The 13,698-nt window shown below is 53.1% G+C and overlaps 5 protein-coding genes across 5 annotated transcripts; 2 read left to right on the forward strand and 3 right to left on the reverse strand.

Annotated features, from left to right (window-relative positions):
• Positions 1–786: 786 nt before the first annotated feature.
• Positions 787–2,910, reverse strand: A1O3_07281 (uncharacterized protein; the record flags this gene model as incomplete). Its single annotated transcript, XM_007737391.1, has 1 exon — positions 787–2,910. One exon carries the CDS (start codon positions 2,908–2,910, stop codon positions 787–789), a length of 2,124 nt encoding a protein of 707 aa, XP_007735581.1.
• Positions 2,911–3,813: 903 nt separating this feature from the next.
• Positions 3,814–6,564, forward strand: A1O3_07282 (uncharacterized protein; the record flags this gene model as incomplete). Its single annotated transcript, XM_007737392.1, has 2 exons — positions 3,814–4,200; positions 4,261–6,564. The coding sequence occupies 2 exons, from the start codon at positions 3,814–3,816 to the stop codon at positions 6,562–6,564; spliced, it is 2,691 nt and encodes an 896-aa protein (XP_007735582.1).
• A 362-nt stretch (positions 6,565–6,926) lies between these two features.
• A1O3_07283 (uncharacterized protein) lies at positions 6,927–7,902 on the reverse strand (the record flags this gene model as incomplete). The annotated part of the gene is made up of 3 exons (XM_007737393.1): positions 6,927–7,626; positions 7,683–7,769; positions 7,826–7,902. 3 exons carry the CDS (start codon positions 7,900–7,902, stop codon positions 6,927–6,929), a joined length of 864 nt encoding a protein of 287 aa, XP_007735583.1.
• A 1,423-nt stretch (positions 7,903–9,325) lies between these two features.
• On the forward strand, positions 9,326–11,193 carry A1O3_07284 (uncharacterized protein; the record flags this gene model as incomplete). Its single annotated transcript, XM_007737394.1, has 3 exons — positions 9,326–10,019; positions 10,087–10,302; positions 10,370–11,193. 3 exons carry the CDS (start codon positions 9,326–9,328, stop codon positions 11,191–11,193), a joined length of 1,734 nt encoding a protein of 577 aa, XP_007735584.1.
• Positions 11,194–11,562: 369 nt separating this feature from the next.
• A1O3_07285 (uncharacterized protein) lies at positions 11,563–13,238 on the reverse strand (the record flags this gene model as incomplete). Its single annotated transcript, XM_007737395.1, has 2 exons — positions 11,563–12,476; positions 12,548–13,238. The coding sequence occupies 2 exons, from the start codon at positions 13,236–13,238 to the stop codon at positions 11,563–11,565; spliced, it is 1,605 nt and encodes a 534-aa protein (XP_007735585.1).
• Positions 13,239–13,698: the final 460 nt, after the last annotated feature.

Below are 13,698 nucleotides of genomic sequence, written 5' to 3' on the forward strand. Positions count from 1 at the left end.
AAGAGTAGTCACCAGAGCGCTTCGTTACGAGGCGCAGGTAGAGTTTTGTCTCTGGGGGACTGTTTTGGGGTCTACCATTAATTACTAGCACCGCTAGTAAATAGCCTTAGGAGCCCGAGCGGTTATGGCTATGGCGGAGAAATCCTTCAAGTTTTGCCCAAGAGTCAAGTCCTTAGCCCCAAGAACCTCGGGCTTATGGGCTGATGGCGGGGAACACAGGCTGCGCTGCGGCCACAGGCTGACACCACACTCATCACTTGACATCTGTGGCGACGGCAACGTGGCTGTGAGGGTGGCCTCCGGTCCAGATCAACTGGATTGCTGGTGTTTTACTGTCGGTTACTCATGCAGCAATTGAATGGCTACGCATGGCTGTTCCGTCCCTTTACCTGGCCCCCTTCAGCTCTCTTGAAGCCAACTAGTTCAATGCTAGCCACTCAGAAAATATGCTTCAGATCAACTCCCACCGGACAGTAGCGAACCGTTGGCCAAATCCATCACCCACGAACCCGAATTTGAAGTCACCTGCATGATCTTCGAGACCTGCAGATTGTCACACCGCGAGAACCTTGTGAGCAGACTCGATTTTTACAGGCTCTAACACTTGGGTGCTTCTGAAGAGAGAGCCTTTCTTCGCGGCAAGCCTACACTACCTGTGTACCTCATCCCCCTCCCGAAAGCTCACTGGATTGTCAAACTCTTGCCGAAGAGAAGAGGCCGCCTACGGATGGCATTAAGGCGGAAATACAACAGCCATGGAGGTCTAAACTAATCTCACATCGCAAGTCAAATACTCTTCGCATCACTGCCACAGTTGTTGTACCCCTGCTGCTGCCACATCCTGATACTTTTCACCTGCAGAGCGGGGCCGTTTTCCGTCTGCCACGTCGGGTACCACTGATCCCTCGCAGCCCAAAACTCCCCCTTTGCCGTCGGACTCGTATCTACCCACGGTTTGCTCGCCTTGCCGTCCTCGAACCAGCCGTTGGTCCCGCCGACAGCTACATTCAGTACCAAATAAAAGTCCTGGTCAAACGGAGTGGCGGCATTGCCTGTTTTCCCCCAGGGGTTGACAATAGCAGTCCCGTTTGCATACATGAGAGGAAAATCGCCTCTTTGCCAAAATGGGGTTCTGAATTTGGTGTATAGAACCTGCAGCAACCGGCCGTTGAGGTACGTATACAGGTATTTCTCACTCCATTCAAGTCCATAGGTGTGAAACCTGTCCGAGAATGTCGAGTGAAGAGCATTTTGTTTGCGGTACGTCCTCCACCAGCCGTCGTTAGTGCTGTCCACACCCCAGTGCAAAGACGAGGACATGATATCATTTCCGCCAGTGGGATACGTCCAGTTGTTGCCACGAGACTCGGCGATGTCGATTTCTCCACTGCGAGGCCATGTACCATAGACAGAGTCTTTTGGCAGCATCCAAATGGCGGGCCAGATCCAATCGCCTTGCGGCATTTTCGCCTCGACCTCTATACGGCCATACTTGATGTTTGCACCCTTTTTGGTATTGATGCGCCCTGATTTCACAGGATTGATGATTGTGCCGTTTGTGGTATTGGTTGTGGCAACACAGTTGGACCATTCGTCACTGGTACATGTCCCCAATTTGGTCAGGTTCAGGGTGTGATTGCCAGTCAGAAGGGCAATATCTTGGAGTGTGGGCTTGATTTGGAGTATATTGTCCTTGATAAAGATGTTTTCGTCGGTGGCAGTGGTCTCCTCGAACTGCCCGTTGCCGTACCCTCCCACCTGGACTTCCTTGGTCCATACGTTCAAGTCCAAATCTCCCGATGAGAAGGTATCTTCGTACACCATGCAATATTTATGAACGGGCACATTTTGAATTCCAACGAAAATATATGCGCCCGCGATGCAGAATCCCAAAATGATGCCGATGAGAGGAATGATGGTTAACCACTTCTGACGGTGATCTTTCCGTGGCCTAAGCCAGGAACGATCGGTATTGCGGTCCTTGATACGACGAGATCGAAAATAGAGACCAGCTTGAGGGATGGATTTCTCGTGGACCCGGAGTAAGGAATCCACTTTGTTGATTGTCTCTGGCAAGGGTTCATCCACTTTTGAGGTATGCTGAGTAAGTTTTCCGTATGCGGCTGCCCCCCGTGGTTCAGAGGCTGGTGCTGAGGCTTCAGGAGTTTTGAACTGATAATTTGAAGGAGCTGAATGCGTCCTTTCCAAGGACGGCCTGGTGCTACCTGTAGCCAGTGAAGCATTTTCTGGAGGGGTGGCGGTTGATCGCCTCCGACCTTCCTCCGTACTGATCTTGTTGATGCTCTCTGACCGACGATGCAATCCCTCTTGGTGGCTGAATCCCTTTCTCAGGGGGTTGGAGAACGAGCCAGCTCGACTTCCAGCCTGACTGGCAGATGTGCTGGAGGCGGCCTTATTCACCGAACCCCTTCGACTGTCGCCCCGCGAATTGTCCCCTGCCGCCCGCCCGGCATCTTCTTGGCCTATAGTTCCAAATGGCGGTGCTACATTGGAGCTTAGTTGTACTTCAGAAAACACGCCTCTTCGATTTTGCTCTACAAGAGCCGGAGGCTTGAGGTAAGATCCTGCAAAGGATCTTGATCTCGTCCATAGATTCTGGGATGGACGCCTGGCATTAGAGATTCTCCGGCTTGACGACTCGACCTGAGTGACAATCTCATCAGAGGTTTCTATGTCAACCACAGAGGGAAAATAGCCTGCCCGATTGACTGCATCTTGATTGTCAGAATAACGGGTGGCCTGGCGGTCAATCTCTGAATTTGTGATGACGGCTGTGATCGGTACGCTGCTACTGGGAGAAGGCTCCTCAAGGATAGCACTGTCGTGGGATTCTTCTGTCACCGTGTCCTTGATGACAGCGCTGTTGATGGCACCAGATCGGTACGGCATGGCTCCTGAGGTGAGAGAATGGACATGATGCAGCCATCCAAGGGCGACGACCCGGGAAAATATGGTAGCTGTGGTAGATCCCAGCACAATGATGACCAGCCATCGTGTCCGTCAGCGGGATACACTGCTTCTCGGAGGCTCGGACACCAAACACGGCGCGTTTTGGGCTCGTCATTTGAGTTCAGTAGCATGGAAAAGTCCAGATCAAGAATGGGAAAGGTGCCGAGAAAAAATGCAGGATCGAATCACAGACCACCAAAGCCCATCTGACAGGTGATTGATGAGGAGTCTATCAGAGGGACCCAGCCTGACGGTGGTCAAGGTGGAAACTCAGTCTCGTGGGCGCAAGATCTGGCTGAGATCCATCGTCCGCCGCTCGGACCGCAGCCCGGCTACAGCGCTCCAAATTCTACTGCATTAGGACTTCCACTGTGCCGTCGCGACGGCACGGCTGCAACAGGCGCATAATCTTTTTCAATAGAAGATGAGAGTTTTGGAATTCACAACGCTACGCGGAATCAACGGCAGGGTTCTTCTTCGAGATTACTGCTTTCGGAAAGCCTCTCCCACGAGGCCACGAGGCTGGGTCTAGCCATTCAATTTTGTCACTCGATGATGTCAACAAACAAGCAAGAAGGCCTTCCAAACAGGGATTTCTCTTCATGTCCACCGTGGGATGGTTCGTTAGTAACTAATGGTCCACCATAGACTCTGGCCCAGCCAGAGAAAGAACCCGCATTTGTGACACCGGTCCCGGGGCGATGGAGGTCTTTCGGGAACTCCAAGTTCTCTGTTTGGAAAGCATGGGACTTTACAAAATGTGCAATGAATGCCTCGTGGACTTTCCGCTGACCGGTCATCGCAGTGACACCCTGACCGCTTTACACTGCCGTCCTTCTCCTCATGGGAGGCGCCATGTTGCCAACAAAGCCCTGGTCCTGGCCTCCCCGTCGATCCAAGGCGACGAACAAACCTCAGGTTCCGACGGTGGAGACAAGTTCCCAGGAAACTGGCAGTGACACCCCTTCGATCAGTCATGTGGGCAATGCTGTCGCGGTGCCAAGATCAAGTCCGCGAGAAGAGCGCAAGCCACATCACAGCATCAATGTCAAGTTCGAAGTTATGCTACTATATCTGCGGCAGCAGCAGCTGGAAAAGAGGTGGGCGGAAGGCAATTCTACAGAGGGTGTCATCTTGAAGAAAAGTAAAGACGACTTCATCTGTCAGCCTGCGGATCTATCGAAACATGTCAATGGGTTCTACAACGAAATCAAAAAGCTGAATGTCAAGGTACGTTCTTCAAAGCAAGTCTGTTCGTCTCTCATGAGCGTCAACTGAGGTTAGTCTTAGGTTGCCATGACTGTGAGAACGAGCGCGATCAGAAAATTTCTCCAGGAATACCAACAACCTTTCGTGCCATTTAGTCAGGGGCAGCACCTTCAAATCATTGAAGATATCAGTGCGCTGTCCTTCTGTAAGAGACACCACTACGCCGCCTTTGTCCGCAGCCAGGGCATGCTCGTCGTCTGGGCGGAAGATCCGACCGAGGTTATCAGCCGTTCTGAGCAGATCGAGACACTCCTTGTCAATATGCTGTGGGATATGGATAGCTCGGATGACGAGGACGAGATTCTGATTGCGAAGGAAAAGGTGGCTACGTCCCCAGACAGGTCAACTGGTTCGAGACACATTGATGAGGAAGGTGTTTGGGATAAGCCGCGGAAGACAGTCATCTACCAGGCCTTCCTTGTGGCGTGTGTCTCTATCCTCACAATATTTTGTCTCTCCATTGGCTGGAGGCAGATTGCTCTCGAGATCAAGATCGACAACAGTTACACCAGATTAGCGATTCTGGCTGCCGCACCCTTACAACTGTGGCTGGGTTGGTTTTTCTTCACCAGCTTGGTCAACGGTATTGCGCAAATCATCGGCCCTGTTCAACAGTTGACAGAAAACTCCCGGTTCTATTCAGCACGGTCATCCGTCCGTCTGACAGGCGTAGACGCGCCCCTGCCACATGTCACGATTCAATGTCCTGTATACAAAGAGGGCCTCGACTCTGTCATCCATCCGACAATTTTGTCGCTCAAAAAAGCGATTTCGACCTACGAACTACAAGGGGGTAGTGCTAATATTTTCATCAACGATGACGGCATGCAACTCATTTCTGACGATAAAGCGCGGAGACGAGCTCAATACTACGAGGACAACGGTATTGGGTGGGTCGCTCGGCCGAACCACGCACCTAAGGGCGATGCGAAGGGCAACAATATCTTCATCAGAGCCGGCAAATTCAAGAAAGCGTCCAATATGAACTTCTGCCTCAACGTGAGCAACCGGATCGAGGACAAGATGGCGGAAGTGGTACGAACCCCTAGCTGGAACCAAGCAGATGAAGACCGTCTCTACCATTCATGCTTCGACCAGGTTCTCTCAGAAGACGGCGACCGGACCTGGGGTGGAGGTGACATCCGCGTTGGAGACTACATCCTCCTCGTCGACTCCGACACCCGCGTACCCGAGGATTGCCTACTCGAGGCCGTTTCCGAGATGGAAGCCTCGTCCGAGGTGGCTATTATTCAGTTCTCGTCCAGCGTCTTGAACGTAACAACGAGCTTTTTCGAGCTCGCCATCACCTTCTTTACCAACCTCGTCTATACGGCCATCCGGTTCGCCGTGGCCAACGGGGATGTCGCCGCGTTCGTCGGCCACAACGCGATGCTTCGATGGTCTGCCATTCAGGCCGTCGGGTACACGGACGAGAACGAAGGCATAGACAAGTATTGGGCCGAGAACACTGTATCAGAAGACTTTGACATGGCTCTACGACTGCAGGCGCAGGGATATGTACTGCGCTTCTGTACCTACTACGGTGATAAGTTCAAAGAAGGTGTCTCGTTGACTGTCTACGACGAGTTGTCCCGATGGGAGAAGTACGCCTACGGCTGTGCCGAACTACTATTCCATCCCATTCGCTACTGGCTGACGAGAGGGCCTATCACACCGCTGTTCCGTCGGTTTATGGGCAGCCAGATGAGCCTGATGGCCAAGTTGACGATTATGGCTTATATCGGCACCTATTTCGCCATCGCTTCTGCCTGGCCATTGACGCTAATGAACTATTTCCTCATCGGCTGGTTCAACGGATATCTCGACCACGCCTACGTCACCTCGTTCGAAGTCTACTTCGGCATCGTCGTCGTCTTTCAGGGCTTAGGTACCGTCAGCTTGGCGGTCCTACGATACCGGGTCGAGAACCGCTCGCTACTCGGCGCCTTGTTGGAAAACTTTACGTGGATTCTCATCCTGACCGTCTTTCTCGGCGGCATCTCCGTGCACGTGTCCCAGGCCATCCTCTGCTATCTCTTCAGCGTCAATATGAGCTGGGGCGCGACCGCCAAAGAAGCCGAGTCAACTTCCTTCTTCAGGGAAGTCCCCGTCATCCTGAAAAGGTTTAAATTCACCTTTTGTTACTGTATCGCCATGATCTTTGTCATGCTTGCCCTGGCTGGGATTGGGCCTGCGGGTGCCCTCGTGCCATACGACTGGAGAATTACGACGTTCACGGCCATTTTTCCTTTGGCCATCTTGGTGGCGTTTCACTTTTTGATGCCGCTCGTGCTCAATCCTGGACTGATGCAGTTCACCTTCTAGTTGGCCGGGGTTGGCATTGCAAGAGGTGCTGGCATGTACGAATACCAAAGACAGAACGCATTGCAGGATGGCTTAGCACGCGCATGTCAATTTTAACCTTTGATTTCAATAGAGGAAACTAGAAGGGCAGAAAATGCAATGCGCGATAGAAACCATGAGGTTGCCTAATACTCCATTTGGAAGACTAGCTAGGATAACACTACCGTAGCTCCTTTGAGCTCATCCATCATCTCATCAACGTCGTCATAGCTCAAGGCCATCTTGAAGCGAACCAAGAGCAGTTACACTGTTTGGGAATCTTTGTGCACCCGATGGTGCACCCGATGATACTCGAGCAATGATTGCTGTCCATGCCATTTCATTCAAACACTCCCGGATGGCAACTGTTGCCCGCTGGCTTGAGCAGCCTCCTTAACCTCGCTGGTTGCTGAGTCGCTGCTCTTTGCGCAATTGGCACATGCGCAATGGCCAGCTGGACAAGCGCATGCACCCTCCGAGCCGCCGCATTTGCAAACTGTCTTGTCGGTTCCTTCCACTTGCTCTGGTTCCTGAGTCTTACCAGCTTTGAGATCTGCAAGACGTCTGGCTTCCGAGTGAACATCCCGGACCTGCTTATCCGTCTGCCTGTAAAAATCTCGGACCTTTTGACCGGTAGGGGTGCCCAAGGCCTTTTCAAAGTATGAATTGAACCCACCCCAAGCGCTGAGGGCTTTATCTGTCACACCGTATTTGGTATCCACGGATTTTGCCGTGTCAGTTGCCTTGTATTTGTCGTCGAACTTGTGCAAAGCCTCGGTGAATCGTGAGCTGAAGCCATGCTTGTTATCCAAATCTATAGCCTTATGGATGACATTATCCGAGAGCGCGTAGCCATGAGCCAGGTATTCCGCAACAATCCTTGATCGAGGCTTGTCTTCTTGAGCAATATGGTCGTCTCCTGTCGAGGATGAGACGGCAGCGCCAGCTTTGGCGGCAACGTCATCGATGGTGCTTGCAGTGGAAACGTGAACTTGTGACTTCCCAAGTTGAGTGTTGTCAAGAAGGAGCGCGGTCTTAGCGGCACTATCAATCTGTCAGTTTATGGTGCAAATTGTTTTTGCTGTACAGTTCTGGCTTACCTTTCCTTCTCGAAGGTTACTGTGGCCGATTTGGGTGCATCTGGGGTAGAGGATTCAGGAGTAACAGAGATCGAGGTGATCTTTCCGCTGATACAAAGTGAGCTTCGGTCAATGTACAGTAGGCGTCATTTGTTCATGCTCACCAGAAACTGAAGAAGTCCTTGACCTCCTTTTCGCTGGTCTCAGGAGAGATGTTCTTGACGTGGACAGTGGTCGACATTTTGAAGCGGGTGGTGGAGGCGTTGGGTGGAATAAGGGATGTTCGAGTTCGAGACGGAGTTTAATGAGAAAGTATATTTGGGGGAGTGACTATCCTCGAGATAATGTTGTGTTGTACTGAGTCCTTTATAAGGCAGGTCAGGATGAAGGCGCAGTGAGGCAACCCGACGTCACTCCCACGCAAGTTGGCCACCATGGCTTTCCCCCACCTTCGCGAAGCAGCCACGAACCTGCCTGCGCCACACGGTACTGCGCCACGTTTGCGCCTCATTCGTCCGGCGGATACGAAATACGACAGCAGTCTGCTGCAGGTGCGTACCGAGGTAGGGAGTATACGCTGTCCGTACATACCTAGCCTTTCCACCTGAGTGACTGTTTCTGTTGTTTGGGTGTGCGCACGTGGCGCTACTAACTCTGTAGCAGCCGGAGTCCAGTTGATGTTCTCATGTTACTCGAGAGCTGCAGGCGGGTAGGGTAGCGGCGTTGTCAGGTCTAAGTCTCCCCGTTATCTACTGTTCCGGTCTCTCCGAGGACAGCTTCAGCTTGTATATCATCAATGGAAAGACTAAGACTCACAGCCCTCTCCGGGTGCCCGGCATGCTAACGACGACGACAACAATTTGATATCAAGATATGGTTATCTCTGTCGAGGAAAGACAGTCCGCTTCAGGACAAGCTCCAGTAAGCTTTTCCGGCTTCCTGCTGACCAATGAGCCGGGCCGGATGATCGGGTGGCGCCAAGCGGACCGGCTGGGCGATAAATGTTTTTCCCAGCCCGGGGATTGGATCATTGGAGACATCACCCGCACAAATTCCTCCTTTGCCTGCGGTACTTTGCCATGGGTAATAATGGTCAGTACGGAGTACGTATGGCTGCTTGCTCCCTGCCCCTGCCCCCAAGAGCCGGTCCCATCATCTGACCCCATACCGTCTACTAGTACCGCTATCTAGTATCTACACAGCTAACTACTTACCTTAGTACCGACGATGCAACATGGACCCCTTCCAAGAGGCGTGGGCAAATCGATCCAGGCGTCCAGCGTCCAGTGTCCCAGTGTCCAGTCCCCGTACGTTGTACAATCGTCGCCCGTCGTCAGTCTCCGCCCAGATCCCCACTCGTCTTTCGACACCCAGCGCACTTTTCCTTCCTGCCTCTCCTCCCCGTCGATGAGCCTCACAGGGAGATACGAGGCTTCTTGATAGAAAGGAAATTGTGCCTCACTCGGGTTAGATATCCACTCACTTCGGATCCGAACCTGAGGATATGATCTCTGACCCAAAAGGACCGCATCACTGTTTGTTTGCTTGTTCCTTTCTCACCCCAAATCTGTCGCCGTGAGCTCTCTACCAGCCTGCACGCGACTGCGCCCAACAACGCTTCTCTCTGCGGAAACTAGCACGACCTCCCAGAAGCACCTGTCAACATGTCTCGAACCGCCTCAGATACCGACAGCACCACCTTAGCCCAGCTGGGCAAGAAACAAGTCCTCAAGCGACGGTTTGGCTTTTGGTCGCTGTTCGGCTTTGCCGTCTGTGAATTGATCACCTGGGAGACAGTCCTGGCTCTGTTCAGCCAGGGCTTCGACAATGGCGGTCCGGCAGGGTTGGTCTATGGCTTCATCATAGCCTGGTCATCGACTCTCTCGGTGTACATGGTCATCTCCGAGCTCGCCTCTATGGCCCCAATCGCCGGAGGCCAGTACTACTGGGTCTACATGCTCGCCCCACCGGGATACAAGGTGTTCTGCAGCTACATCATTGGCTGGCTGACCTCGCTGGCGTGGATCGCGACCGTTGCGACCGAGACCATCTTCGCCGGGACTATGCTTCAGGGTATAATCATTCTCGATTACCCAGACTATATCGCAAAGGAATGGCAAGGCACGCTCCTGGCCTGGCTGGTGATTGCCGTGGCCATCTTCATCAACGTCGTCATCCCCGGCGTTCTTCCTAGATTCGAGATCTTCATCATCGTCTTCCATATCGCCGGTTTCATCACCATTCTGACTCTTCTCTGGGTCTACTCTCCTCACAATTCGGCCTCTTTCGTCTTTACCACCTCTCTCAACGAGGGCGGCTGGCCAACCCAAGGCTTGTCTTATTGCGTCGGCTTTCTGGGTAAGTAGTTTTCTGAGCTTGCTGCTGGTTACGCTTGGGATGTTCGCTGACTCTGAACCACCAACAGGTAACGTCGCGACGTTTGTCGGTGCAGATGCTTCCGTCCACATGGCCGAGGAAGTGGCGAACGCAGCCAAAAATATTCCACGCGCAATCTGTTTCAGCATGATCATCAACGGCATGGTGGGGTTCGTCATGATGTTGACTGTTCTGTTTTGTATTGGTGACGTGGACACTGTTCTAGACACAGCCACTGGCTATCCGTTTATCCAGGTCTTCTACGGTAAGGCTGAGCTGTCCAGGGACACAGTATGATTCATCAACAGAAGTCCGCTGACATTGCCGCATAGATAGCGTCCAATCTGTCGCTGGCGCCACAGTCATGGTTGCCGTTGTCCTCATATTGACATGGGCTTGCGCGACCGGTATCATTACCACCGCCAGCCGGATGACATGGTCGTTTGCCCGTGACCGGGGCACGCCCTTCAGCAAAACCATCAGCTACGTCACGCCGGCGAGCAGAATCCCCATCGTCGGTGTCGCCGTGGTCACGGGTTTTGCTGCCCTGCTCACACTGATCTACATCGGCTCACCTACTGCGTTCAACGACGTCATCTCGCTCACAATCACCGGCTTCTACTGCTCGTATTTCCTCCCTGCTGCATTCTTGCTTTACCACCGAGTCAAGGGCCATGTGCTGCCCCACAAGCAAGACACTCCAGGAGTTCCGCTCGGCGAGGATGACGCCGACGCTGCCTCGGGTCCGTTCGAGAAACATGTTACCCCCAAGGACAGCTCGGAACCGAAAGCATCTCCGCACGCGGACCGGGATGCGGATGTCGCCGCCATCGAACCTCCAGTGGCACGGGACCGCCAGGTCTCCGTCGTCCAGGCGCAGTTGGTCTGGGGCCCGTGGCATATTCCGGGAATTCTGGGCACCATCAATAACGCCTATGCCTGCGTGTACATGATATTCGTCATTTTCTGGAGCGTATGGCCGCCCGCGACGCCGGTCGACTACCAGACGATGAACTACTCGGTCGTCGTGACGGGCGGCGTGGTCATCTTCAGTATTGTCTGGTACTATATCCGAGGGAGGAAGGAGTACAAAGGACCGTTGATCGACGACGAGGTCGCGGCTGTGATGAGACTCGGCAGCGTGGTCCATGTTTAAGCCCAGAGCTGGGTACGCAGCTATTGAACACGCGGGATGTATTATCTATCTCCTGCGCTCCGGGGTACAGAAAGGAGGCATTCGAACAGATGCAATGAGCAAGCACATGGGCGCTCTTCATGAATGTCGCGCATCTCCAGCCTGATCTTGAGGAGCTGGGGACATCAGGATCTGCCTTTATTTGGATGCAGCCCCGTTCGACCGGTCGGTCGACGCTTCGATCACCGGCAAGTGGCGCAGGTTTATAAAAGTCTGCTGTATATATTTGCAAATGCATATATATAGATACCCAAATCTACATATCGGCGGCTGCACTGCAAGGGCGGGCAGGTCAGTCAGATTGCATAGATGAAAACCATGAACCAGCAACTACCACATGAACCGCTGCGTGTTCCCCGGCTCCTGCGGCCATTCGAAGCCCTTATACAAGAACACGTAGCATGTGACCATATTGACTAGTAGGTACCATACCAGCTCAAGAGCGGTCGAGTATGAAGCCGCCAAACGTAACACAGCCTGCAAGCTGCACGTGAAGCGCGACGCAGGAGCACCATGAGAAGAGTCTTTAATCTGCCGCGCCGGAGCCGTACTCTGCTGGACAGGTACGGGGGTAGATTCCGGCACCGCCAGCCGCCAGGTCAACCAAGGCAGGAGGAAGTATCGAGGCTCAACCAGGGGGGCCGTGACTAGCGACAAGGACGTAGCAGCAAGCCATACGAGTATCCAACTCACGCGCACGGTATCGTGTCCGTATAAAAGGCGAATTTGGGATTTCTGTGGCGGCACTGGCCTCGGCTCCCTAGTAGCTCCGCCGAGGGCCCCGATGACCAGACAAGCGCAGATATAGTAGACAGGCACGGCGGCATATTTGAGAAACCAGTGTTGTCGAAGGATTCGGAAGATGTAGAACGTGTAATGTCGATTATCAGCGAGTGTGAACGGGTGGATGACGGTGTTCAGGTTGACCGTGACGAGCATGAGAGCGAGTAAGGTGAGACTCGTGCTCAGTCTAGGTGGACGTGTCCGTAGGGCGGGAATATAGGACAGTTGAGGGAGCATGACGGGCCAGGAGAAGAAGATGATCAAGGGCCAAATGTAGAGCATCTGAGGGAGGTGCATGGTTGCGATATGGTTGTCTTTATCACCTAGGACGACGCCACCGTTCCAAATGACGAAGGCCGTGAAAGCGGCAAGAAGGGAGACCTGCGGCCACAGGTCGAGAAGGAGTGGTGGGATCATTGCGATGCCAGCCTGGGCAAGAGAGATGCTTGTGGTAGCGTAATCTGGACCCGCAGTTAGAGACACTTGTGCAGAGGAATTTGATAGATTGCAAAATGGGAGCCATTGATCTAACCTTCAAAGGATGCTTCAGACACGGGAGGATCGTGGACCTTGTCAGGCCCGATCTGATGCTTGACGCTCTCAACAACCTGCAGCCCTCCCAGGTAGACAGCTACCCAGAAGATGTTCGTCTGTCGGGTCGCAAGACTCACTAGGCCAGCCACAAGGTGGAGGGCTTGGTACAGCACTTTCCTGCCCCCATCCGCCGAGCTCCTGGCGGACCAGAAGATGTGAGTGAGGACGACTGTGAAGACGCTGAATAGGTCGGTGTAATATAGGGCGGAGAAGAAAAAGATCAAGGGGAACATAACAATGCTGAACTCTCGCTGAAGAATGCCTGCATGGTTAACGGTCTTCTTTTCCACAGCTGTGAGGATATACAATGCAACAAGCAACATGTAGAGTAGCAGGACGTTGGTGAATCTCCATTCGTTGAGGGACGGCTTGAAGTCTAGGTAGAAGAGGTCCCGAAACGAGTTGAGCCCGTAGGAAAAGATATACAGCCCCGGCGGAGTGGTGATCTTCGGATCCCAATGTGACCACTTCCCGGACCAGTAGGCTTGCACCTGAGGTACATGGAAGAACTCATCCAGGTATGGGACCGGGACTAGCTGGTTGACGAGCCGTCGCCATGTCATGTGCAGGCTGGTGATGAAGCCTAGAACGAGGACACGAAGGAATTCTGGGCTAACAAAATATGACATGGCGAGGAGGGGAGCGAAGTCCAGGGAAGAGACGGGACTGCTGGACTAGTACTCCGTACTTTGATTTGAGGTTCGAGGAGGAGTCCCGCGAGAGTTTGTTTGGCCGATTATGTTTCGCAGGCGTTGAATGACAAGGACGGGTTGGGTTGTAAGACACACTCGACTAAGGCACTGATTCTGGAGTGGGCAAAGCTGGGAACAAACGGCGATACAACTTTCCCGAACACATGTACAAAATAACATGCCCGTGGCCTTGAAGACACGTCTTGCCCTCACTCAGCCTTGTCCGTCTTGAAACGTTATAGCGGCATGACACTACGCCCATTCTGGCCCAACTGCTCGGCGCGTCGCGCAACGCAGACTCGAGTTCAAGTTGGCTTCCTATGGCATCGGTTCCAGTCCGACGTCTCCTGCTCTATTCGAAACGAACCCTAGTATAAGGAGCCTGGAGACATAAGGC

Source organism: Capronia epimyces, assembly GCF_000585565.1.
Source record: "Capronia epimyces CBS 606.96 chromosome Unknown aczIQ-supercont1.6, whole genome shotgun sequence".
Taxonomy (NCBI): Eukaryota; Fungi; Ascomycota; class Eurotiomycetes; order Chaetothyriales; family Herpotrichiellaceae; genus Capronia; species Capronia epimyces.